This window comes from Scyliorhinus canicula, chromosome 1, assembly GCF_902713615.1.
Source record: "Scyliorhinus canicula chromosome 1, sScyCan1.1, whole genome shotgun sequence".
NCBI classification, from domain to species: Eukaryota; Metazoa; Chordata; class Chondrichthyes; order Carcharhiniformes; family Scyliorhinidae; genus Scyliorhinus; species Scyliorhinus canicula.
This window is the reverse complement of record NC_052146.1, coordinates 284,685,765-284,709,686: the sequence shown is the minus strand read 5'-3', so window position 1 is coordinate 284,709,686 and position 23,922 is coordinate 284,685,765. Positions and strand designations below refer to the sequence as shown.

At 46.4% G+C, this 23,922-nt stretch overlaps 1 protein-coding gene across 2 annotated transcripts in view; it reads right to left on the bottom strand.

Annotated features, from left to right (window-relative positions):
- Positions 1 to 22,365, bottom strand: part of LOC119974966 (alpha-actinin-2-like) — a 132,785-nt gene extending 110,420 nt beyond the window's left edge. For both annotated transcript variants that reach the window (XM_038814360.1, XM_038814369.1), the window contains exon 1: positions 21,926 to 22,365. In XM_038814360.1, coding sequence (XP_038670288.1) covers positions 21,926 to 22,183 — 258 coding nt within the window. In that variant the 5' untranslated portion in view covers positions 22,184 to 22,365. The remainder of the gene's footprint in view (positions 1 to 21,925) is intronic.
- Positions 22,366 to 23,922: the final 1,557 nt, after the last annotated feature.

Here is a 23,922-nt window from a genome sequence, read left to right as displayed (position 1 = left end):
TAAAAAGTGATCTCGTCCACTGTGGGCAGGATTCACATCGCAATGTCTCGTGAGATTATGGGAAGATCCCGGGAGCTTGGTCTCCTGGCGTGCAACCGAAACGCTGCACCGCAGCGAGCACTTCAACGTGATTAGCTATTTACCCTGTTTGGTGACATCACAGTTGCTGGACCCCTGGAGACCCCCTCGACTTTGTGCCAGAGGCATATTGACATCGGGAAAGGGGAAATCTAGATCACACTGAGATCGGCAGACCTCAAGTCAGTGGCAAGCGCTGTCTCTTGTAACTGCTGGCATCAAAATCCAGGCCATTGAATTTTTATAGAATTTTTGTGACTTTGGCAACCCTTGGTGACACATGGTTTGGCAAGCAGGAGCAGCTAACACAGGAAAGGCATGTGTGTGTGTGTGTGTGTGTGTGTGGGGGGGGGGGGGGCAAGTTGGGGATTGGACAGATTGTAAAGTCCTTGAGTTTCACCTTTGTTGTAACAAAGGGAAGCACAGTCATTCAAGGAATGAGCAGAGCAGAGCTATGAAGCAGTTGTGGTTTACATTGAGCAAACTGACAGCTGGTATCTTGTTTCTCATCACATTATCTGTACTCCATTGCAAGCTCTCTACTTCACACCGTATCATAGGTGATTCAAATCTGCTGCATCAACTTTTATTGATGGGAGTAGAATTTACTTATAACTTCAATGGTGCTGCCAATCTAAATTTCAAGATACTGTCAATGCATCAGCTGCGAGATTTGGGCCAAGGTGTAAACCTTTATAGTTGTGTGTGCATATCTTGAGTGGCGCTATGAATGTTAAATGGGAGAACATAGCCGTGGAGAAGCTGAGGGAGGAACAAGATGCACAGTAATGGGATCAATGTCATCAACACCTCAAGACCTTGGCTTGAGAATCGTGGTACTGGAGGTACTTCGTTGTCTCTTAACAGTAGCTGAGAAGTAAAATGCACGAAGAGAGATTGTTGATTGACTTAAGGAGGCTTACTAAAGCTCACGTGTGTCAATTTCCATCCCCTCTGCTGAGCAGGGACAGGTAGTAGGATACTTGTGGAAGTACGACCCTTACCACCCATCATTCCATCAAGTTATAGTCATTTTGGTTGGGTTTAAATGGGCGATCCATTCAGCCCCTCTGGCCTTATCTGCCATTGAATGAGATCATGGCTGATCGGATTTTGGTCTCAATTCCACCTTCCGCTTAACCCCGATAACTTTTGACTCCTTTATTATTCACCAGTCTATCTTCCTCTGCAGGCACCAGTCAAGTGTTGGGAAGCAGCCTGCAGCTTCCATTTGCACCTGCCTAAAGAACACAGAACAATAAGATTGTACTGATAGAGATAGAAATTGGACCTTGTAGCCACCTGGGTTGGCCACTTCCCGATTCCAAAATGGAAGCCCGCTAAGAATGCAGGGAAAACTGGTCAGACACAGGGAAACAAGCAGGTACAAAGACTCAGACAGAACCGAAACCAGAAACCTGCATATTAATGAGCGATCCCCTGGAACAATTGGAAACATTAAAGTAATCGAGACCAAACCAGACTCCCCGGCGCCAGCGGGAGCCAGGACAAAGGAAGGCCAACGGACACATAGGAACCGCCCAGCGATCAGGGAACAGCTCCAGTATTGGAGAAATCAATTAAAACGATTGGGACTTAGTCCAATCAATTGGAACCAGGTACGGGGTCCACCCAAAAGGGCGCGAAACCCCTGGGGACTATAAAATAGAGTCCCCAAGTTCAATTCGTCCTTCTTGGCAGGGTCTCTCAGCAGCTCGAAACAACTCTTGACCGTGACTCTCAATAGCGAGAGACCTGCCTAGCAGCTGCACCAACCAAGTAAGTCTCCAGTCAACGCACGCTATGAGATAGGCCCTCCTAGCTACTAGTCCATACCAGCTTGAAGCCTGCAGACTCAGAATCGAACAAAAGGCCATTGCTCCCCTGACCTGATGGGCCATTTCCAAAGCTAAGTATAGGACTTTTAGTGTTAGAGATAGTCTATTAAGTAGAGTTTTATGCATGACTAGTGATTGATTGTGTGTATAATAAATGTGTTTTGATTTGAAACTTACTAACTGGTGTATTGAGTTATTGATCAGCACTTGAACTTGAACCTCGTGGTGGTATCATAAAGATACCTGGCGACTCTAGAGCAAGGTGATTAAACAGAGCAAATTAAGTAAAGCACAACGAGCAACAACCTCAATTAAGCTGGCTTATAAGCACAAAAAGTCTAATTTCAGGTACCAAAAGGATGCAGAATATAGATACGTCTGGCATATAGAGACCTAACGCCTGTTTTCATCCCCTCGCTAGAAAACTGCCTACTGCAGACTGAAATAGGTGAAGGTCTGGTTTAAGGTGACTCCAGTGGCCTACACAGAATGGCACCAAGAGGTACTTAAAAATAAATGATAATGTAATAATTCCAAGAGGCGTGAGTGAAAGACCAAACTGGTTTACATTAATCTGAAAAGAAAGCTGCCAGCTTAGCACACAATATAAACGTCCCAGGTCAGGGCTATCGGGAACCGACGGTCCGGGTCTGGAAGCTACATTTAAAAGGACCTGTTAACGAGCCCCAGCTAGGCCCGCTCATCACAGGAACTCTTATTCAACGAAGCCCATGGGGAGATCAATCAGCGATCCCCCAGGGTCCTCGTAAGGGTGATCAGAAAGAACGAAACATCGTTGTGGGGCCGAAAAGGTCCTGATTACAAAACATACAGTACCTGATTAACAGAAATGTCCTCTAATTAAATTCTGGAAAGGCTGAACTCTTTTGGGCAGGATTTTCTGGCCCTTCCCACCACAGGGATCTTCTAGTCCCGCCGGAGGTGACCCTCTGTGGCGGTTTATCCAGCGGCGTGATGGGTAGACATCGGCAGGACGGCAAGATCTCCCTGGCCGCCAATGGGAAGCCACCTCCACCGCTGGTTAACATTCCGCGTTCGGAAAATCCCGCCCATTGTTTTCGGAACCTAACTCATACTCCTCTCCCCAGCAAGTTTGTGATTCAGCCAGTCTGAATGGAACCTTGGATTTGGTTCCACAATGAGCTTCCGATCTCATATTCATGCCATCACCAAGGTTACCTATTTTCACTGCCGTAACACGTTTGACCGCCTCGTCTCAGCTCCTCTCCTGTTGAAACTCTCATCCTTTCTCTCAGTACCTCGAGACCCGACTATTACAATGCACTCTTGGCTGATCTTCCATTTTCTACGTTCTGAAACTTGGGGTCATCAAAAACTCTTCCGCTTGTGCCTTGGCTCATGGGAAGTCCCATTTCTCCTATGCTTATTGACCAGCTTTGGCTCCCATTTAAGCAACGCCATGATTTTAAAATTCTCATCTAAGTTTTTAAACTCCCTCGTGACCTTGCCCATCCCTAACTCTTGTCATTTCCTCCAACCACAGAACCCTCCGAGGTACCTGTAAGAGCCCTCTGAGGTACCTCTACTCTACTAAAACCTGCCTCTTGTGCATTCCCAATTATAATGGCGCCTGGGCCAGGCAGCCCGGTGGCACAGTGGTTATTCACGGCACCGAGGTCCCAGGTTCCATCCCGGCTCCGAGTCACTGTCCGTGTGGAGTTTGCACATTCTCCCAGTGTTTGCGTGGGTTTTGCCCCCGCCACCCAAAGATGTGCAGGGTAGGCCAATTGGCCACGCTAAATTGCCCCTTCATTGTAAAAAAGAATTGGGTACCCTAAATTTTAAAAAAAAAATTGAGAAATTACAGGAGTGGGCAAGCAGATTATTTGGAGATGGATTGGATAAATCAAGGGCAGTATTTTGTTTTGTTAAAAACAAATTCAGTAGAATGACTGTTAAGATAAAGGATTACACGTTTCATAAACAGGCAAAGACTATAAGAATGAAGACGATTTTTTATAAAACAAGGCCAATGTTACGATCCAGTTCATGCTACTACTGCATGGGAAGGCCCTAGAATAGAACCCTGGCTCAAAAAAAAGATAACGTTTACTTTATTTAAGAAAACGTGAATGAATAGAGTCACAGGGCTGGCAATTAGTTTTTAAACAAAAAAAAACATTTATGATACCTGAAAAGTTTGATTATAATACAATACCCCTCCACTCCCACTTATCTTCACAAATGTACACAGGTTTTAAGGATAACATAGGTCAAAAAATGCAACAGCGACCCACGCCGCTCCAGCTGCCGATACCAGCGTCAAATGGGCACCACGGGTCTGCGCATGTGCGCTGCCAATGGTGGCTTCCTTCTCCGCGCCAGCCCCGATGCAACACGGCGTGGGGCCGGCACGGGGCTAACGAGGCCCCCAGCCCGAGAGACCGGCCTGCTGACTGGTAGGCGCCGATCGCAGGCCAGGCCACAGCGAAGGCCCCCCTTGGGATTGGATCCCCCCTCACCCGCTCACCAGGCCACCCCGAAAGGATGCAAGTCGAGGTCCCGCCGGGTAAGAACACACGTGGACGGCGCCGGCGGGACTCGGATTTTATTTTGCGGCCACTGAGCCCATGAATCGCCGGGTGTGTGTGTGTGTGTGTGTGTGTGTGTGTGGGGGGGGGGGGGGGGGAGAAGAGACGCAGAGTGGCCCCCGACTGACATCACGCCGACCTCACTGCCACCGATTCTCCACTCACCGGAGAATCGGCGGCTCAACGGAGAATCGGCGGACCGGTGTCGGGGCGGTGTCGCATGATCTCGCACCCAGCCCAGCGATTCTCCGACCCAGCGTGGGTGAGAGAATCCCGCCCATAATCTCTGTAAACCAGCAGGCTACCTGTGGTCAGACACACTCCATTCTGAAACCAAGTTGCGGATGCCACCCAATCGAACTACTGTGTATTTTTCCTCCTCCCCAATGATTATCACACAAATATGTTTCCAAAATGACACTCTCTAAAAGACCCACCTTAGAATTTCTTTCAAACATTGCTTTCACTCAGCTGTTTTCAACAAGGATTCACTTCCAGGATTTCTAACTCTCTTATTATTCCTCTGTATTGAAGTGCCATGTGCATTCATGCTTCAGACACAATCTCTCAGGTACCCAACCACCAATAGAACAATACTGCATCACAGGCTGTACCAAGGTCACCAACCTTAAGATTGCTTCAGATATCTGTCTTCTCTCTAGCCAACTTCCCCAGGTCTGATGCTGAGAGATTGTTTTACCTTGTGGGAGAGTCCAGGACGAGAGAGCATAATCTCAGAGTAAGGGGTTTCTCATTTAAGACAGAGATGAGGAGAATTTATTTCTCTCAGAGGGTAATGAATCTGTGGAATTTCTTACCGCCAAGGGTGGTAGAGATGGGTCATTAAGTATGTTCAAGGCTGAGACGGACAAATTTTTAATCAGTAAGGGAATCAAGGGGATACAGTGGGAAAAGGGATTTGAGGATTATCACATCAGATCGGTCATGATCTCATTGAATGGTGGGCAGATTTGATGGTCTGAATGACCTACTTCTGCTCCTACATCTTATGGTCTTATAGGTCTGCACTTTTTAGCTCTGTCTTTAATTTCACTGAACAGTACCCTGTTCAAATTACAGTTCCATTTGACTTCAATCTTTCTGGAACTTCTCTTTTCATTCTCTTGTTTCTAGAATTCATTGTTCTTTCGTTTCTAGGGCTTGTTTTCTTACCCATTACTCCATTGTTCTACTTCTGGCAGAGCTACGAAAGCTGCCTTCTCTCACTACCTAGCTCCAACTGCCTTGGGACCAATTAATACTAAACTCCAAAATCCCTCCTAACCTAAAGGGGGCCCCTGGTTGCTAAGCAACTGCCTATTCTTTCTTTACACTTGTTTGTTTTTCAAATTGTAAACTCTTAAGCACAATACAGGCACAGTTTAAAATGAAACCAAAACTTTCATGCATGCAAACCCCTTTGTTTAATCTGAATCTAACTAGTGTTTTAACCTTTTCTTACACAGAAGCACATAATTAAACTCACTTAAATCTATACTTTATTTCTAATATCCAACAATAAAAACATATTCATTAAAACTATCTCCTCCTGACAGCAATACTATGTCGTGTATTGAGTGTCCCATTGTACGAAGGACTTCAAAACCATTTAAAGAGCAAACACTAACTTTGCCAGAATAATACAAGTGATAGGATATGATCATTATCAGGACAGGCATTTGATACTGAGAATATTTTCACTGAAGCAGAGAAGGCTGTAGTATAATTTAGTAAACCCAGTGTAGAGGAGGCCACTATACCTGCCCCTTTAACCTCTTCCCTCCTCCCCTTGAAAGGCCACAAACCCTCCCGTCCCACCTTTAAAGGTCAAAAATACTCCTTTCAGGTTATGGTCTATTTCACTTGTGTTTTCTTCAATTTGGTCTACTGTATTCACTGTTCCCAATGCGGTCTCCGCTGTATTAGGGAGACTATACGCAGACTGGTCACAGCTTTGCAGAACACCTTTGCTAAGTTCACAAGCATGGCCTAACCTTCCTGTTGCATGCCATTTTAACCCAGCACCGTGCTTTCATGCACACATGCCCGTCCTGAGCCTGTTGCAAAGCTCCATTGAAGCCAGGCGCAAGTTGGAGGAGCAGCATTTCATCTTCCGATGAGTATGTGCTCAAGTCTCTGGAGTGGGGGAGTGGGATTCAAACCCACAACATTCTGACCTCAAGAGGCAAGATTGCAACCAACGGAGCCAAGGTTGACATGAGATGAAACCCAAAAGGAGAAGCTAGTCAGTTCATGGAGAAGTGGAAATTGGCAGGACTACCAACATGTACTTTGCTTCAGTGTTTACAAAAAGGTTATTGGGAAGGAGGTAAATCCTGAATTGGCTAAAAGTGATATAAAGTATAAACAAAATGAACATTTATTAAAGAAGCCCTTTTGCCTTGCACCGCCAGCCATTTTGACATTCAGTCTCTGCTGTCTTCCACCCTATCACAGATCTTCCGTTTTTCCTCATGTCCTCCCTTCACATCTAGATTTGTCAAAGATGATAGTCTTTTGAGGAGGTGAAATACAACGGCAGACTGGAACAAGACAGCAATGAGATCGCCCAATTCCAGAGAGTGTGAAGATAGACAGGATCAATTAGAGAGTGAAGATAGACAGGATCAATTTGAGTATGGAATCCATGCCAGGTAGATTGTAAAGCAAGGTCACTACTGTCCAATTTGTCCCACTGAAGACCAATTTTCTCCTTTACCCAATCATGCAGCAATTATTCATGGAAATGAACCCAACTTTCAACAGCGAATACTTTAGATCAATTGTTAAGTCAATGTTCTCACAAGTTATTAAATGCACATTTGTAGATAAAAGTATGATATAAATTTTTAGACTTTTTTTTGAAATGGCATACATTAGATTGGCAGAAGTCAGTAACTCTCCAAATATTGATTCAGAACAAACTGGAATTGGCAAATCAGTTCAAGAGGAATAAGTAAACATGCCAGGCTGAATTTCATCAGTTCCAATTAAGTCCCATCTCCAGGATCATCGTCCAATTGATCTCGTGGCCCACATCCAAGAGCTGTTGGCCCAGTCAGTGGGCCACCGCAGCTCAGGAGTTTCGACAGCGCCAATGTTTCTGGCCAAAGATAAAGGATAGGGGGAAATTGCTTTCAATTGGCAGCACTGTAGCTGCAGGATCAACCACTGCTGAGTACAAGATGTGATGGAAGCGGAGGCAATTGGTGATTCCAAAAGGGATTTGGTTGGGCACAGGAAGGAAATAAACTTATATGGCTACTAGAACAGAGCAAGGAAATGGGATTGACTGGATTTCTTTAAAGAGAGTTAACAGTAATGATTCAATGGCTCTCCAAACTGAATTTTATGCTTCAGAATTGAGGGTAGGCTTGTGTATTGTCCCAGATATTAAGAATTGGAATTTCCTCTTGTTGCTAGGATGGTGGCAGAATGGAACACCCACCAATCAGTCTTTTCTTCCCATAACCCCAAGAGATTTCCTGAGTGAGGGTTTAATAGGCATGGCAAACAAGTACATGGTCTCAAACCCAACCCAGCAGCTGCCTGATTTTAATTTTCCAAGGAAAGAGTGGTCCACCCTTAACTAGTTCAGGCCCCTGCTTGGCCACAGGTGGGGCAATAGTGGCAGCCCCCTTTGTGCCTGTGGGAGAGAGCAAAGTATGCACCACATCACAGAGGAATGTCCAACCCACAGACTCAGCAGGGCCTATCCACACACAACACAGCAGGACTGGAAGAAACTACTTGGCTTAGGGACTTTGTTTAGAATCACGGAATCTACAGTGTAGAAGGCCATTCGGCCCATCAGGTCTCCACCAGCTCTTGGAAGAGAATCCTACTTAAGCCTACACCTCCACCATATCCCAGTCACCCCATTGAACCTTTTGGACATTAGGTGGATTTAGCATGGCCAATCCACCTAACCTGCACATCTTTGGACTGTGGGGAGGAAACAGGAGCACTCGGAGGAAACCCACACAGACACGGGAGAAAATGGAAACTCCACACAGACAGTCACCCGAGACCGGAACTGAACCCGGGTCCCTGGAGCTGTGAGGCAGCAGTGCTAACCACTCTGCCACCCAAAGGATGCAGGAAGCCCAAACTGAGTAAAATAAAGAATTTAGGATGATTTATAGTAACGGTGTTTACACTACTTGGTAGATCCATACTGGTTTTCTTCCATGATCGGTGCCTTCCTGTCCGAGCGTTTATACAAAGGTCAATCGAGGACCCCCATCCCTTGGTTCAACAATGGAGTCGGAGGATCCAGGACAGGTTTCTTCCGAGGAACCTCATGGAGGGAGCAACCTCCGTGAGCGAATGTGATTCACATGCCTTCCCATCTGTTGCCTGTATGGAATAAAACGTGCCCACCTGGAGTCCAGGCTTCATCAAGCCTGAAGTCTGCTTAATTGTCTGCACGGCCCTCTGTGCCAAGCCATTCGATGTCGGACAGTATGGGGCAGTGCCGACATGACGAATCCTGTTACCTTTCACAAACTCAGCAATTTTTCACTCATAAAAGAGGCCCAGTTATCCTTTACGATCATCTCTGGGATTCCATGAATGTAAAAAGAAATGCTCAATCACAAAACAGTCACCTGGGAGGTGATCGTCACCATCTTGTGGACGTCCAGCCACTTGCGTGGGCATCCTTTTGGATGAAAAACACTGAATCTAGGGATGGAGCAGTGAAATTAACATGCATGTGAGCCCAAGAGCACCCAAACCACTCCCAAGGATGCAACCGCGGGGAGCTTTGGTGCTCTTGACAGATGGAGCACTGTTGGGCCAACGTCTCAATATCGGTGTCCAAACCCGGCACCAGATGTAACTTCTTGGAGGCATCTTCACTTTGGACACTCGGGGTGCCCATAGTGAAGGCCCTTACCCCTGTGCCCCACCAGGAGGATACCATCTTTCACGGTCAGCTGTAAGAACTTTGAGGAGAAAGCCTTCAACTCCCCTGGTTATAAGAACATAAGAACTAGGTGTAGGCCATCTGGCCCTTCGAGCTTGTACCACCATTCAATTAGATCATGGCTGATCTTTTGTGGACTCAGCTCCACTTTCCCACCCGAACATCATAACCCTTTATTCTTCAAAAAAAACTATCTTTATCTTGAAAATATTAATGGAGCCTCAACTGCTTCACTGGGCAGCCAATTCCATAGATTCCCAACCCTTTGGGTGAACATAAGAACATAAGAACTAGGAGCAGGAGTAGGTCATATGGCACCTCGAGCCTGCTCCGCCATTCAACGAGATCATGGCTGATCTTTTGTGGACGCAGCTCCACTTTCCGGCCCGAACACCACAAGCCTTAATCCCTTTATTCTTCAAAAAACTATATATCCTTATCTTAAAAACATTTAATGAAGGAGCCTCAACTGCTTCACTGGGCAAGGAATTCCACAGATTCACAATCCTTTGGGTGAAGAAGTTCTTCCTAAACTCAGTCCTAAATCTACTTCCCCTTATTTTGAGGCTATGCCCCCTAGTTCTGCTTTCACCCGCCAGTGGAAACAACCTGCTCGCATCTATCCTATCTAATCCCTTCATAATTTTATATGTTTCTATAAGATCCCCTCTCATCCTTTGAAATTCCAACAAGTACAGTCCCAGTCTACTCAACCTCTCCTCGTAATCCAACCCCTTCAGCTCTGGGATTAACCTAGTGAATCACCTCTGTACACCCTCCAGCACCAGTATGTCCTTTCTCAGGTAAGGAGACCAAACCTGAACACAATACTCCAGGTGTGGCCTCACTAACACCTTATACAATTGCAGCATAACCTCCCTAGTCTTACACTCCATCCCTCTAGCAATGAAGGATAAAATGCCATTCGCTTTCTTAATCACCTGTTGCACCTGTAAACCAACTTTTTACGACTCATGCTCGAGCACACCCAGGTCTCTCTGCACAGCAGCATGTTTTAATATTTTATCATTTAAATAATAATCCCTTTTGCTGTTATTCCTACCAAAAGGAGACCAAAACTGAACACAAGCCCATTCACTTAAACTATCCAAATCCCTTTGCAGACTTCCAGTATCCTCTTCACTTTTTGCTTTACCACTCATCTTAGTGTCGTCTGCAAACTTGGACACATTGCACTTGGTTCCCAACTCCAAATCATCTATGTAAATTGTGAACAATTGTGGGCCCAACACTGATCCCTGAGGGACACCACTAGCCATTAATTGCCAACCAGAGAAACACCCATTAATCCCCACTCTTTGCTTTCTATTCTCTACCCATGCTACTACTTTAACCTGAACACCATGCATTATTATCTTATGCAGCAACCTTTTCTGTGGCACTATTATGGGCCAGGGTTTAGAGAACCCCAGAGTGTATCATGGAGTTCACCGGACCCACAACTTTTACTAGATTGTGGTATGGGGAGCACACGGCCCACTGTACAGGTGTGGTACAGCAGAAATGGAAAAGTATTTTTTTTAAGCATTTGGATCTTGACCCCTTGTACCCAAGCCAGGCTGGAATACCTCGGGGAACTTGCTCAGTACCGCACACAGACTGCCAGAACCCACTTGGAGGAAATAATAATAATAATAATAATCTTTATCGTCACAAGTAGGTTTACATTAACACTGCAATGAAGATACTGTGAAAATCCCCTGGTTGCCACATTCCGCCGCCTGTTCAGGTCCACTGAGGGAGAATTCAAAATGTCCAAATCACCTAAGAGCACGTCTTTCGGGACTTGTGGGAGGAAACCGGAGCACCCGGAGGAAACCCACGCAGACACGGGGACGGGGGGGGGCAATATTCACGTGTTCGCTAGTATAAGTGACCAAACGAGCTGCTGTGTCAGCCAAAATGTGCACACCCCATTTAATAAGATGAAAGGTGCTCTGCACCATCACAGAAACGGCAGTTCTCCTGTCCAAATCCATTTGCATCATATGGCCATTCACCTGCATCAGGATACGAATAGGGGCCACAAGGGACACTGCCAAACAGTTAATCTGCATCTCAGCCTCATCCTCAGCTTCTTCTGGGTCATCCAGATGCAAGGCCCAGCCCGGGGCTGACGCCTACCTTGACCGGGGCGCCTGGAGCACTGGTCTTCCTGTTGCCTGCAGTTGCATCTTGACAGCCGATTCTTGCCTAAAAAGGCTGGAATTGCTGCAGCAGTCCGTCCTGGCTGTGGGTATACACAAGGCGGACACCCCAAAACGTTCACCTCCATCCCTTATATTTCTTGGACTCCATGTTCTGAGCTCTCTTGGGACAAAGAGATCTGTAGCACTTTTGAAAAGTCAAGGAGGTTTCGGCCAAAAGAGTTTTTGATGTTTCCATATTATTTATGCTGCAGACCAGGCGATCACGGGACATATCTGATAAAGCAGTTTCATACTCACAGAATTCCGCTTTCTTCCATAGCTGTGATATGAACTCTCTGATAGACTCAATGGGGGACCTCTCCGCTGTATTAATAGAATACCTTTGAACGATCACTGACAGGATCGGGTTAAAGTGTCGTGCCATGACTTGTTTGAACGAGTGCGTATCTGGCGCCGCCGGGTACGTGGGACTCTGGATGACCCCCGAACGTGAGCACTCCACAGGCTGTCAGCAGCATGACAATCTGGCGCTCGTTCTCTGTAATGTTGTTGGCCAGGATGAAGTAACCCATCCTTTCTGTATGCTGGTTCCAGTCTCGAACACTGGCGGAAAATGCATCGCCCAAACAAAGGAATGATGAAATAATTGCCTCTAACCTGGGTCCAGAAAATAGGGGAGATGGCTCAGCCGAGTAGGTTGCAGAGACAACAGTAAACCAGTTTACTCGTCGTCACCAGTTTATTAGGACATGGGGAGTCCAAACTGAGTAAAATAGAGAACTTTGTACTAACGATATTTACACTACCCAGTAGATCCCCACCGGGTTTCTTCTCTGGTCCCGGCCAACTCATGCCACTTGTCCAGTCATTACAGGTCGACCTTTCATACAAAAGTTATCAGAGTTCCCCCACCCATCAGCGCGAGAGCTCGTGCGCGATGAGGGCCACTGGGAAGATAATCATTCCCACCCCACAAGTCTCATGCGGGATATTCCATGTTGCATTCGCTAAATATATAAAATAGGCATGCAGAATAGGCTCTTCTCTAGCTCCCTGTACAAAGCAGCTTGCAACATGGCATAATTCTAGTGAAGTTTACCATTGAAAAGGTAGAAGACCCCCCAAGCAGAGGAGAGAATTTCTATTCAGTTTTCAGCCAAAAGCGGACCTTAAAAAATTGACAGTGCTTAAAATGAAGGGACAATAGGCAATGACTAGGCCCTTTCCTTTCATGCACCTTAATACCACAGTTACATCAGAAATATTGTTAATCTTCTGTTGGTATCGGGAGACACTGGTGGGGCCTGGCAACTTGGCAGGCCTCGCCTCCTCACTGCATTTACATACCTACAGCAGACAGGAAAGGGGCAGCCATTCCGGTGGGGCAAGGAAAACTGAAGTTTGGCTAGAAGTGCAGCAATAGTCTCGTCACAGAATCTGCCTAACTATTTTGCCACAGGATGGTAGAGGAAAATGCAAACCTAAGTATTTCAGTGGGAAGGGGTGTTGCACTTGTAGCCAATTCTACTCTAGGCCTTGTGCTGTCCTAAGCTTGGCATCTACATGACTGCAATTTCCAGTAGCCAGTAATGAAGTGCGTCAGGAGCCACAATTGTTCTGGGCCACCAGAGTGTATTTAGCATCCAAGGTACCACCATAGTTAATGAAATGTGCTGATAACGTGTGGCAAACTGTCCATGGAATAGAACGACACTGTGGAGTATTAAAGGGAATTGGCCCATCCATACTTCATAGATTTGTGTCAGGGGCATCAATGTCAACAAATATCTTTAAAGTAAGCCATGATCATTGTTCCTAAAATGATCAGGCAACTCTGGCTATTAAATGTCAAGGTTGTGTGTAGATTCAAGAGGGAGTCCGCCAACAATGCCAACTGCCACACTTCAAGGAAACCAGTTGCACATTCTTTCTCCCAGTCGAAAAATAGCATAGTGCTTCTGTGATGGGGTCATCCACATAACAAAGCTACAGGTGGTGACACGTATAATCAGTATTTCTAACTTGCTTTACTGACAAAGCTTTGAGGCACATTTTCCAAATCCCGCTGGCAGCGCACAATTTTACAACATTTTCACCATGTTATTCCCGGGGGCTGGAATTAGTTCAGATTTCAGATACCCATGACAATTGAGTCAATGGACAAATATGTCTTGTCATCAGCTGCATTTGGAAATATAAACCATCCAATTTACCTTTTATTTTTAGGGGCATTGGAGACCTATTTTTGTCCCCCCACACAGGACTGAAGAACTGTTACCGATTTCTATTTCTACCCACTACTTGTTGCGAACAACGCTGGGTGGAGATGCTCCTGTCAGGTGCCTGACCAAGCACTGTTCCCTTAGAACTGCTGCTGCAATGTTAAAGTTCCCGGTCACTTCCAGTTTAAATACATCACAAACAACGGCAGTGTTCCCTCTGCTCTGCACCAACGACATGTCTCAAGTCCCAATCTTAAAAAAACTAACCATTGCTGCACAAGTGAGGTTTCTTTCATTTCCCACTCAAGTGCATAAACAAGAGTGTAGTGGAAGTCACGCTATGTATGACCACATCGACAATATGTAATACAGGGTATACTGAATGCACCCTTTTTTAATGGAGGCTGATAAAAAATAAATGAGGGACACTTCCATTTACATAGTGTTTTACAGTGCCCTTTAATTTGCATAAATGTATGACCTTTTGATTGCAGTTGCTGTGCTTCTTTCCTTCCAGCTCTGCATCATATTGTTGGTGTTATCCTTTCTGCAAAGAGTGGTTGGGACATGGACCATTTAATCTTTTACAGAAAATAACACATTCCCCTGCAGAATGTGGGTTCTGCAAGCATTAGGGAACCTCTCCCTCCAAACTGGGATTTGCATGATCGATGCCTGGGTCAGTCTTCCAGCAGCTCCCCCTTCTCCAGCGACTCTCTAAATATCCCCAATAAATGTGGTGCCAACTCCATCGCAAACTCCTTTTAGAACTTTGCTGAGTAACCTTCCGGCCAGGGGACTTCCCCGACTTCATTCCTTTTATACTATCCCATCACCTCTCTCAGCCTTAGTGGCTCTTCCACCGCCTGCCTCCTCTCCCCATACAGCCTTAGGAATTCCAGCTCATCAAAAAAACGTCCATATCTCCTTCCTCACCACCCAGATTGGCCCCATGTAACTTCTCACAGTACTCCCCGAATGCCTAGTTAATCTTTCCAGACTCTGTCACTACCTCCTCCTTCATGGTCTGTACCCTCAGAATTTCCCTGGACATGGCCAGTCCCCGTAACTGGTGGGCTAGAATACAGCTCGTCTTCTCTCCAAATTCATACAGCACCCTCCTCGCCCTCCTTTGCTTTCCCCTTAGTCAACCTATCGAACTGCCCCTGTAACTTCTTTCTCCCCGGAAACCTCTCGCTGGTGGAGGCACTCGAATATTTCCTGTTGACCTTGGCCATCTCGTCCAACAATCGTCCATACTCCTCCCTCCTATCTTTGTGCGCCTTGAACGAGATCACCTCATACCCGAACCACCACTTCAATAGCTCCCAAAATGTGGCCGCTAATACGTCTCCATTTCGATTCAACTCCACAAGGCGCGGACCTCACCTTCTCACAGAATCCAGTGTCTGCCAAAAGCCCCGAATCTAATCTCCATCCCGGCCTCCGCTCCTGTCTCGAACCAAGTCAAACCTCCAGCAGTGCGGCACATGATCCGAGATCACGATTCCTGCATTCTTTGCCTCTACCACCTCCACCACCATCGCTCGGCTCACGACGAATTCTGGAGTATACTTTGTACAGGTGTGAGAAGGAGTACTCCCTCTCCCCCAGGTTCTTAAACCTCCACGGATCCACTATTCTCATCCTTTCCATAAACCCTCCCAGCTTCTTCACTCAAAACTTCCCATTTGACTCAGGGCTATACCTGTCCCCTTGGTTTCAGCACACAATTAACCAGAATGAACTGATGAGTGTCCAGGTCCGGAATCGTTCCCATCAACCCCTTCACAAACCCCACGTCATCCCAAGTCGGTGTGTAAAATTTCACTAGCACCACCGTCGTCCCCTCCAATACCCAGCTCACTATCACATACCACCCACCCAGGTCCCACACTTCCTAGGCACCTACAAACCTGTCCTTTTGCTAGGCAGGATGGCCACCTCCCACAACTTTGAATCAAACCCCCTTACAAATATATTGGCCCCTGAACAAAATCAGCCCACCCGAGAAGAAAAAATTCCCCATCCTCCACAATACCCGCATCTTCCAATCTCTAGTTCCAGACTCTCCATTCCCCTGTCCCCCATCGACGTTCAGTTCTCTGCAAGTTTATGGTCTCTAATGAAGTCATTGGCCTCCTCTGGGTTTTCAAAATAGTAATCCCGGCCTTCAAAAGTCACCCACAGTTTTTCTGGACAGTTTCCCAAACCGGATCTGCCTTCGGTATAGAACCGTTTTGGCCTTGTTGAACCCAGCGAGCCTTTTCGCCAGCTCCACTCCAATAGACCCTGTTGCCTTCCCATTCACAAATCCGCTTCTCCCTGACCCACCGCAGGATCGCCTCCTTCACAGACTTATGGACCCTTGCAATTACCGCCCGTGGTGGCTCCCCCACTCTCGGCTTCTGCCTTAGGGACCTGTGCACCCGGTTCACCTTTGGGGCATTGTCCAGCACCGCCAGCATCCTGGAGACATGTCTCGTGGCACTCTTGACTTCCATACCCTCTGGCAAGCCAACAATACGCAGGTTCTGCCTTCTGGATCTGTTCCCCTGCTTCTCTAGCTTTGCCCTTAGCGACTTGCAAAGATCCCCATGGAGCCCCACCTCCACCTCCAGTGCCATCGCCCGATCACTGTGGTCAGTCATCACCTTCTCCATCTCTGGATCTGCGACCCCTGTGCCTCCAGGCACTTCTTAACTCTGTCCATCGAGCCTTTCAGGGGTGCTACCGCTCCCTCAATGGCCTTCGATTTACCTTCCTGCATCTTTTGCTACTGTCAGAATTTCTCTCTAATAAACACCAACTGCTCCATCTGGGGTTTTCCAACTTGTGACAACCCTTCCCCTCTGCCATCTTCCCAACTGTTTCTGCGCCATAGGTCTCCTCCAGTTCCTTGGACAAGCTGGAGCTGCCTGTGTGCGACAACTCACCCCATGTCCGTCACCGGAAGTCAGCTATAGATCATTCACACAGTGTCACTGAATGGAGAACAGAATCATGGAGGTGAATGGCCCACTCCTGTTCCTATCTCTATGAATAGCCATGTGTCGAATTAGGGTTGCTTTGATTTCTGTATTAGCAAGCAAAGAGGTAAGAGAAAAAGCTCAAGGAAAGTTTATTTCCCCCTTAAGCAAGAATCAGTGGATAGGATATTCAGTGCAGTGGACTTATCACATCTCTGCTCTTTGAATAATGATTCCAACAGAATTGAGTGACAATCAGCAGGCAACTATCCATAAATAATACAGAACTGTCAAATCTACTTTATAGATTCTCATACATGACTAGAAAGTTTGGCTAAAATCTGTCATTCTGATGGATGGTTGTTTGCCTTATTCTCCCCTGGTTCTTGCCCAATCACAACTTGAATGCCATTCTTGATTGTACAGTTCTGCTGGTCTCTTCTTTTCTTAATCCCTTCTCCCCAGCCCACAGTACCCTCTTCCAGGCTCACTGTTGCTGTTCAGAAGTGGCTGCTTGCCGAAGCGACTATACGTTTAAATTCTCCACATTCTGGGGAACGAGAGTGACTGACTGGGTATCACACACTTGTGGGTGGATAGGTCACCTTTGCCTTTCCTGTGAAAATGCAGCAACGCACTCTGGAACTCACTAGGCCTCCAAAAATCACTCTGGAGCATTTCCACAAACTGGCGTATTTCTGGAAGCCAACCAATGCACTCAGCAGCTTAATGTGCATGCCCATCAACACTCTAATGTCACCTCATCAAGGTCGTTTATCAGTCCCCTGCAGCAACACATGTCTGTGATCTTATCGTCCAGTGAGCAGGCAGGCAAACCATCCTTTACTCCTGGCATGGCAACAGTCCACTGGTGACTCACTACTTGCAGCTTCCATCTCCATACTAGTCTTTAAGGTAAATGCAGCGTCAATATCTAAACTGGTGGTTGCGACTGTCGGATTCAGTGATCATTCACCAGTGCTATGCTGTTGTTCTCTTTCCCCTTCCTGGAGCTGCTGAAGCTGAGCAGACAGCAGTTCTTAGGTGTCTTTGAACAGAAAATCAGAAGGGGAAGATTGGCTTGAGGGAAGGGGTAGGGTCGAAAGCAAAGGGTCCATGACCGCATCATCAGCAGCTTGCTCATTGTGGCAGATAACCAATGATGGTGAGTGGGGTCCAAGAAGAAGCGCAAGGCAAGAAAATACCATCATTCTTAATGTTCTCAGCAATGTAAGATATCTTGGACTCAGTTACAGATATTTTCATGATGCAGAGCGGCATCAGCTCCACAAGAGTTCAGGAGATGCAGGTATCCTTGTCCACCAGAGTTTTATTCCTTTCCTTCTGTAGTCTTGCACAAAAAAGTGAGAAGAATGTTGGCAGTGTTTGTAGCTGGAGGTACGTGGAAGCAGTGAAGGGTGGTTGTGAAGCTGACAGCAATGGTAGTATATGTTAGAGTACCTCAGTGTCAGGATTGAGTGCAGAGTCCCTGTGAGTGCTGCTGGGTGAGTGATGGGTGTATGGTGCATCGAGCAGCACAAGAGGCTGGAGGTGGTGGGGATGCATTCAGCGGCCTCAATCTCCATGTTGAGATCATCAGCGTTCTTGTGCCACAGTGGCCAGGTCCTTGGATCCAGATGCTGTAAGTTGGCTTTCCTAGCCACAAGCTCCCAGTCCTTTCTGAGGGCTTTTTGGCTCTCAAAGGAACAATGGCATTTCTCCTCCTGTCAACCTTCATCACTAGGGCCTCCGGCGCTACATCTGTGATCCTGGAGTTCTCTTTTTACACTGGCGTATAATTTTCCTTGGTTAGAATGGCAGCAATAACAGTTAGCAGTGGTCTCCTGTAACTCTGTAAAGTGGGACAGACAGCCTTTTAGAACAGAAGTCTGGCTGCATCCTGTGCCTGCTCAGCTCCCTGTTGAGGGCCAAGGCAGGCAGCCGCTCACAAAGGCAACCAGGAATCGGAGAGTCACTTGGCTCAATGCTACCATCTGGCAAACGGGTTGGCAGCAGAAAACCTACATGCAGCCTACCTCCACCACAAGTGACGCAAGCATGTTGACAATCTGGGCAGACCAATTTGCCGCATATATAAAATCACTGTTTTGTTTAAATCAATGGACAGAAAATCCTGTGAGGGCTCACTGATCTCAATGTCTGAAAATTCTTGCTATGTTCTTTGCGATGCAAATTTGTAAAGCCTATGCTTTAGACTAAAGTATAAAGAGGGACATACAAGAGCATTTTCCCTTTCATCATAAATATGGGTTACCGTCAATTCAGAATGCAAGCTGGAATCTAACAATTCATATAGAATGATGCTTAATTCTGAAAGTGTTTATATTTTTCAGTAAAATGTGCCACAAGGAGTATGCATAAAACACTACCTCTTAAGTCCTTCCTCCACATAATATTTTTCCATTTCACTGTGTTATAACCAATGAAACCTTTTTCAAATGCCCCTTTATTCATTACTAATGAGTCAATAATTCCCCTGCTCCTCTCCAAAATCTCAGTGTGTAAACGACAACTGGTGCAAGGTCATTTATCTCCAGCGAGCAGCGCAGAGCCTGATTGGAACCTGAAACTGGCACAGATCTGAGACTGCATCTGTGATTTATGTTACTTTGTAAATCTCTCTTTTTAGGTCCCTGTACACTGCCTCCAACCTAAGAGACCTCTACAAATAGTGCTACAGTTGACTGGAGGGAAAAGCCGAGAATGATGTGTTATCCATGTTTTCCTCCCTCGTGCAGGCAAATTGCCTTATTTTCCTGACTATTACTTGAAACGAATGCTGGGGTGGAGCCAGGCATCAACCTAACAAAACTAATTATGAAAGGTTTCGACAAAATAAAGGGGAGACTATTTCTCGAAGCAGAAAAGTGAGCAACCAGAGGGCACAGATTTAAGGTAATTGGGTAAGATGAGGAGACACTTTTTTTTAAGAAAGCACCCCTAATAATCATGATGTGGAATGCACATCATAAAACTGAGGTGGCAGAAGATTCAATAGTAACTTCAAAAGCAAATCAGATATGTACTTGAACAAGGGAATATATTTGGACAATGGTGAAAGAACAGGGCAGTGAGACTATTCGATAGCTTTATTGAGGAACCAAAGTGGCGGGCTGAAGGATCCTTTTCAGCAGGACCTAGATATCAGAGTGGGATGAAGAGGAAAATGTGGCTTCTCATATACCTTCTCATGTGATGCTGAAACAAACGAAGTACACACTTCAGCTGAAACCAGCTTGACATCTTTAACATACCCAATGGAAGCAATGCTGACCAGGAAAGGAAGTCAGCAGTACAAATCCTTGATTATTTTTCTTCAATGAATTGAACCAAATAAACTGTTATAATTACCACAGGCGCAGCTTTAACACACACAAAAAGAAATAAAGTTCTGCACCCTGCATGCAATGACTAATGGGGAAAATTTCCATGTTCCTACGCCTATTGGATCATCTGGGAGAGTAAATACAGGAAAACTGTTCAGGGTGTACATTCCTCAACAAAGATAAAAATAAAATGCTGGAAATACTCAGCTGCATCTGTGGACATTTAACATGTAACAGTTAACATTTCAGGTCGATGACCTTCCTGATATTCTGATGAAGATTATCGACCTGAAATGTTAACCGTTACACGTTAAATGTTTCTGTCTCCACAGATGGCTGTCCAATCAGTAGAATATTCCCAGCATTTTTGTGCTCGTAGTTCAGACTTTAAGCATCTGCAGGATTTTGCTTCTCCTTCGACACAGCCTGCACAAATGCTCCGTGTGTTTTAAAAGGACACAAAATAAAGCAATGCTCCATTACCGTCAAGCATTCATAATGGCCCTGTATCATTATATTTCTGTGACTCAATAGCCCAAGCTGCAGAACCAAAATGAAAATGTCCCATGATGCTAGTGTCATTTTTAGGGTTCATGTACTGCTTGCCAAAAAAAATTCCCAGATAAAGGAAGTTATTTATTAAGCATTTGAAGGGAGTCTAATACTTTCCCTGTCTCAAATGTTGCTTTGTTCATCCTGCATCAGAAGCAAAAAAAAGAGGGGTTAGGGAATGAATCCAGGAAGTGGAGAAAATACCTCAGGTTCTCCGATTGATGAGGGATGTCCAGCAGCACAATGTCAGGTTTCAGACTGGGGTGTAGGAATGTAGAAGATTGCAGAGGCAAGCTGGGGTGGACCCATTGAGGGATTTGTAAATTTGGAGTTGGGGCACGGGGACATTGTAGTCCACCGAAGCAGCACGGTAGCATTGTGGATAGCACAATTGCTTCACAGCTCCAGGGTCCCAGGTTCGATTCCGGCTTGGGTCACTGTCTGTGCGGAGTTTGCACTTTCTCCCCGTGTCTGCGTGGGTTTCCTCCGGGTGCTCCGGTTTCCTCCCACAGTCCAAAGACATGCAGGTTAGGTGGACTGGTCATGATAAATTGCCCTTAGTGTTGGGTGGGGTTACTGGGTTATGGGGATAGGGTGGAGGTGTTGACCTTGAGTAGGGTGCTCTTTCCAAGAGCCGGTGCAGACTCGATGGGCCGAATGGCATCCTTCTGCACTGTAAATTCGATGAAAATTTTATGAAGCCATTCCTGTCATTTTTAACCAAGTAAAAAGCAAACAAAAGTTCTTGGCATGAGTTTAATATTAACTGAACGGGAGAGAGCAACTGCTGCAAATAATTCTGGTTAAATACTGTTGATTAGGAGGAATGATAATACCTAGTGGACTGTAGTTATTATTAGCAGTCATACCCATTCTAATCCTAAAGACGTCATCAGCTGTTTAAAAACTCCCATGGCACATCCCAAACCATGCAGGGCACTGGAGTAACAATGTGAACTTGCTGTTTTAAAGATTCATTCTATATTGTTGTTTGCATCCATCCTGTTGGAATTGCTGAATACAGTACAAATCTAAAGACTGACCTTAATCGACAGTTTAACTCTGTTGACTTTCTGAACTTTATCACAAAACTGATACAAATAAATAGCTTACTCCTGAAATAAGTCACTGGCCATGGGTACGCAAATAGTTTGCCAAGGAATGTTTGCATCTATTCCAATCCATTTTAAGTTATCATAGCCATGCTTTGTTTTTTTTACAAAATTGAAAATTCAAAACACCCACCTTTCTCTGCTGCTTCTCCCAGGCAGGGTCCAGGAGGAGGTCTCTGTCCCAGTCTTCCTCCTGCATCATGTACTCCTCCAGCTCGCTCTCATAGTTGTGGTGATTATAATGCACCGTGTCTTCTCCCTGGCTCACGGTGTGGCTTTGGACCTGGCTCACGGTGTGGCTTTGGACCTGGCTCACGGTGTGGCTTTGGACCTGGCTCACGGTGTGGCTTTGGACCTGGCTCGTCCCGATGCTTCTCATTTGGGACATCATGGTGAAGTACTAGGCAGGCAGTCTTTAGGGTATTTTTTTAAAATTATTTTTTTTTAAAATTGAAACTTTCCGCCCCGTCTCCGGGTTAGTTTCGTCACTGAGAGAGTTTTGCTGCTGTTAACTGAGAGAGACAGAGACAGATCTCTCTCTCTGCCCGCAAGCCTCGTCCTTCCCCCTCTCCCGGCCGGCTGTCAGCTCAACGCGTGCCGGTTCCCCTCTCATAGGGGCGGTCACGTGAGGGCGCGCGTCCGAGTGGAATGCGGCGACCCGCGCGCGTGCGCGCGGACGTCACAGGTGGACGGGGATAACATCAAAGGCTGCAGACCTGCCATTATTTATTGCCCAGCCCTAGGGGGCAGTTAAGAGTCAACTACATTTAGTGTGGCCAGACCAGGTAAGGACATTAGTGAAGCAGCTGGGTTTTTAATGACAATGGACAAAGGTTTCAGGGGCAACATTGGACTTTTAATTCTAAATTTTTATTGAATTAAAATTTCCCCATCTGCAGTGGCGGGATTTGAACCTGGGTCCCCAGAGCATTGCTCCGGTTCTCTGGTATTTTTTTTGTGAAAATATTTTATAAAGGCATTTATAATTTTGGGCTTTTCATTTATAATGGGCAGCACAAGTGGATAGCTCTGTGGCTTCACAGCGCCAGGGTCCCAGGGTCGATTCCCGCCTTGGGTTACTGTCTGTGCGGAGTCTGCACGTTCTACCCGCGTCTGCGTGGGTTTCCTCCGGGTGCTCCGGTTTCCTCCCACAGTCCAAAGACGTGCAGGTTAGGGGGATTGGCCATGATAAATTGCCCTTAGTGTCCAAAACGGTTAGGAAGGGTTATTGGGTTACGGGGATAGGGTGGAAGTGAGGGCTTAAGTGGGTCGGTGCAGACTCGATGGGCCGAATGGCCTCCTTCTGCACTGTATGTTCTATGTTCTATCAGGACAATTATTGTCGAATTTTAACATTTTAAACAAAGGTATCCAACAAACACAAAAAACCCAAAAATAATATATCCATCTCCCTCCAAGCATAAACCCTAACTATCATGGTCCATGTAACTACTCCATCTCCTGGGTCTCGGGTTTACTAGTCCAGTGACAATACCACTACGCCACCATCACCCCTTCTTTCCAACTAATATTTTATTAAGGATTTCTTAGATAACACGCACGATCTAAACTACAACGCAACTCTGAAAATGGTTGAACCATGATACATTTGTCGTGCTAATAACTGAAAAGATCAGAGAAGAAGAAAAGCAAGCAACAACAGCTACATCCAACCCCGGCAGACCTGTCTGCCAGTCCGCACACTGCCAGGCCGTCACGGCCATGGAACATTCCAATCTCATCATGCATGATGTATTCGTGACGGGGATTGCATCGGAACCCATCCGGCAACGACTGCTGGAAGGGTTTGCGCTCGACCTAACGGCGACAAAGACTTTAGCGCTGTCCTTGACGGTCGCTTCTCGTATTGTCCAGTCCTACCCCGCTCGCCGCGCGGCCCACCCATCCTACCCCTCGTGGACCTCGCAACCGACCCCCCCCGACTGGGGCCACTCCTGCGCAATATGCCTGCGCTGCTCGCCACACCGCGCACCCTGGGGGTCCCCGCTACTAGTTCTGCGGCCAACAGAAGCACCCCCGCCAGTGCTGCCCAGCACGCGCTGCCACCTGCAAATCCTGCGGCAAGAAGGGCCACTTTGCGGCGGTGTGCCAGGCCCGCGCAGTTGCTGC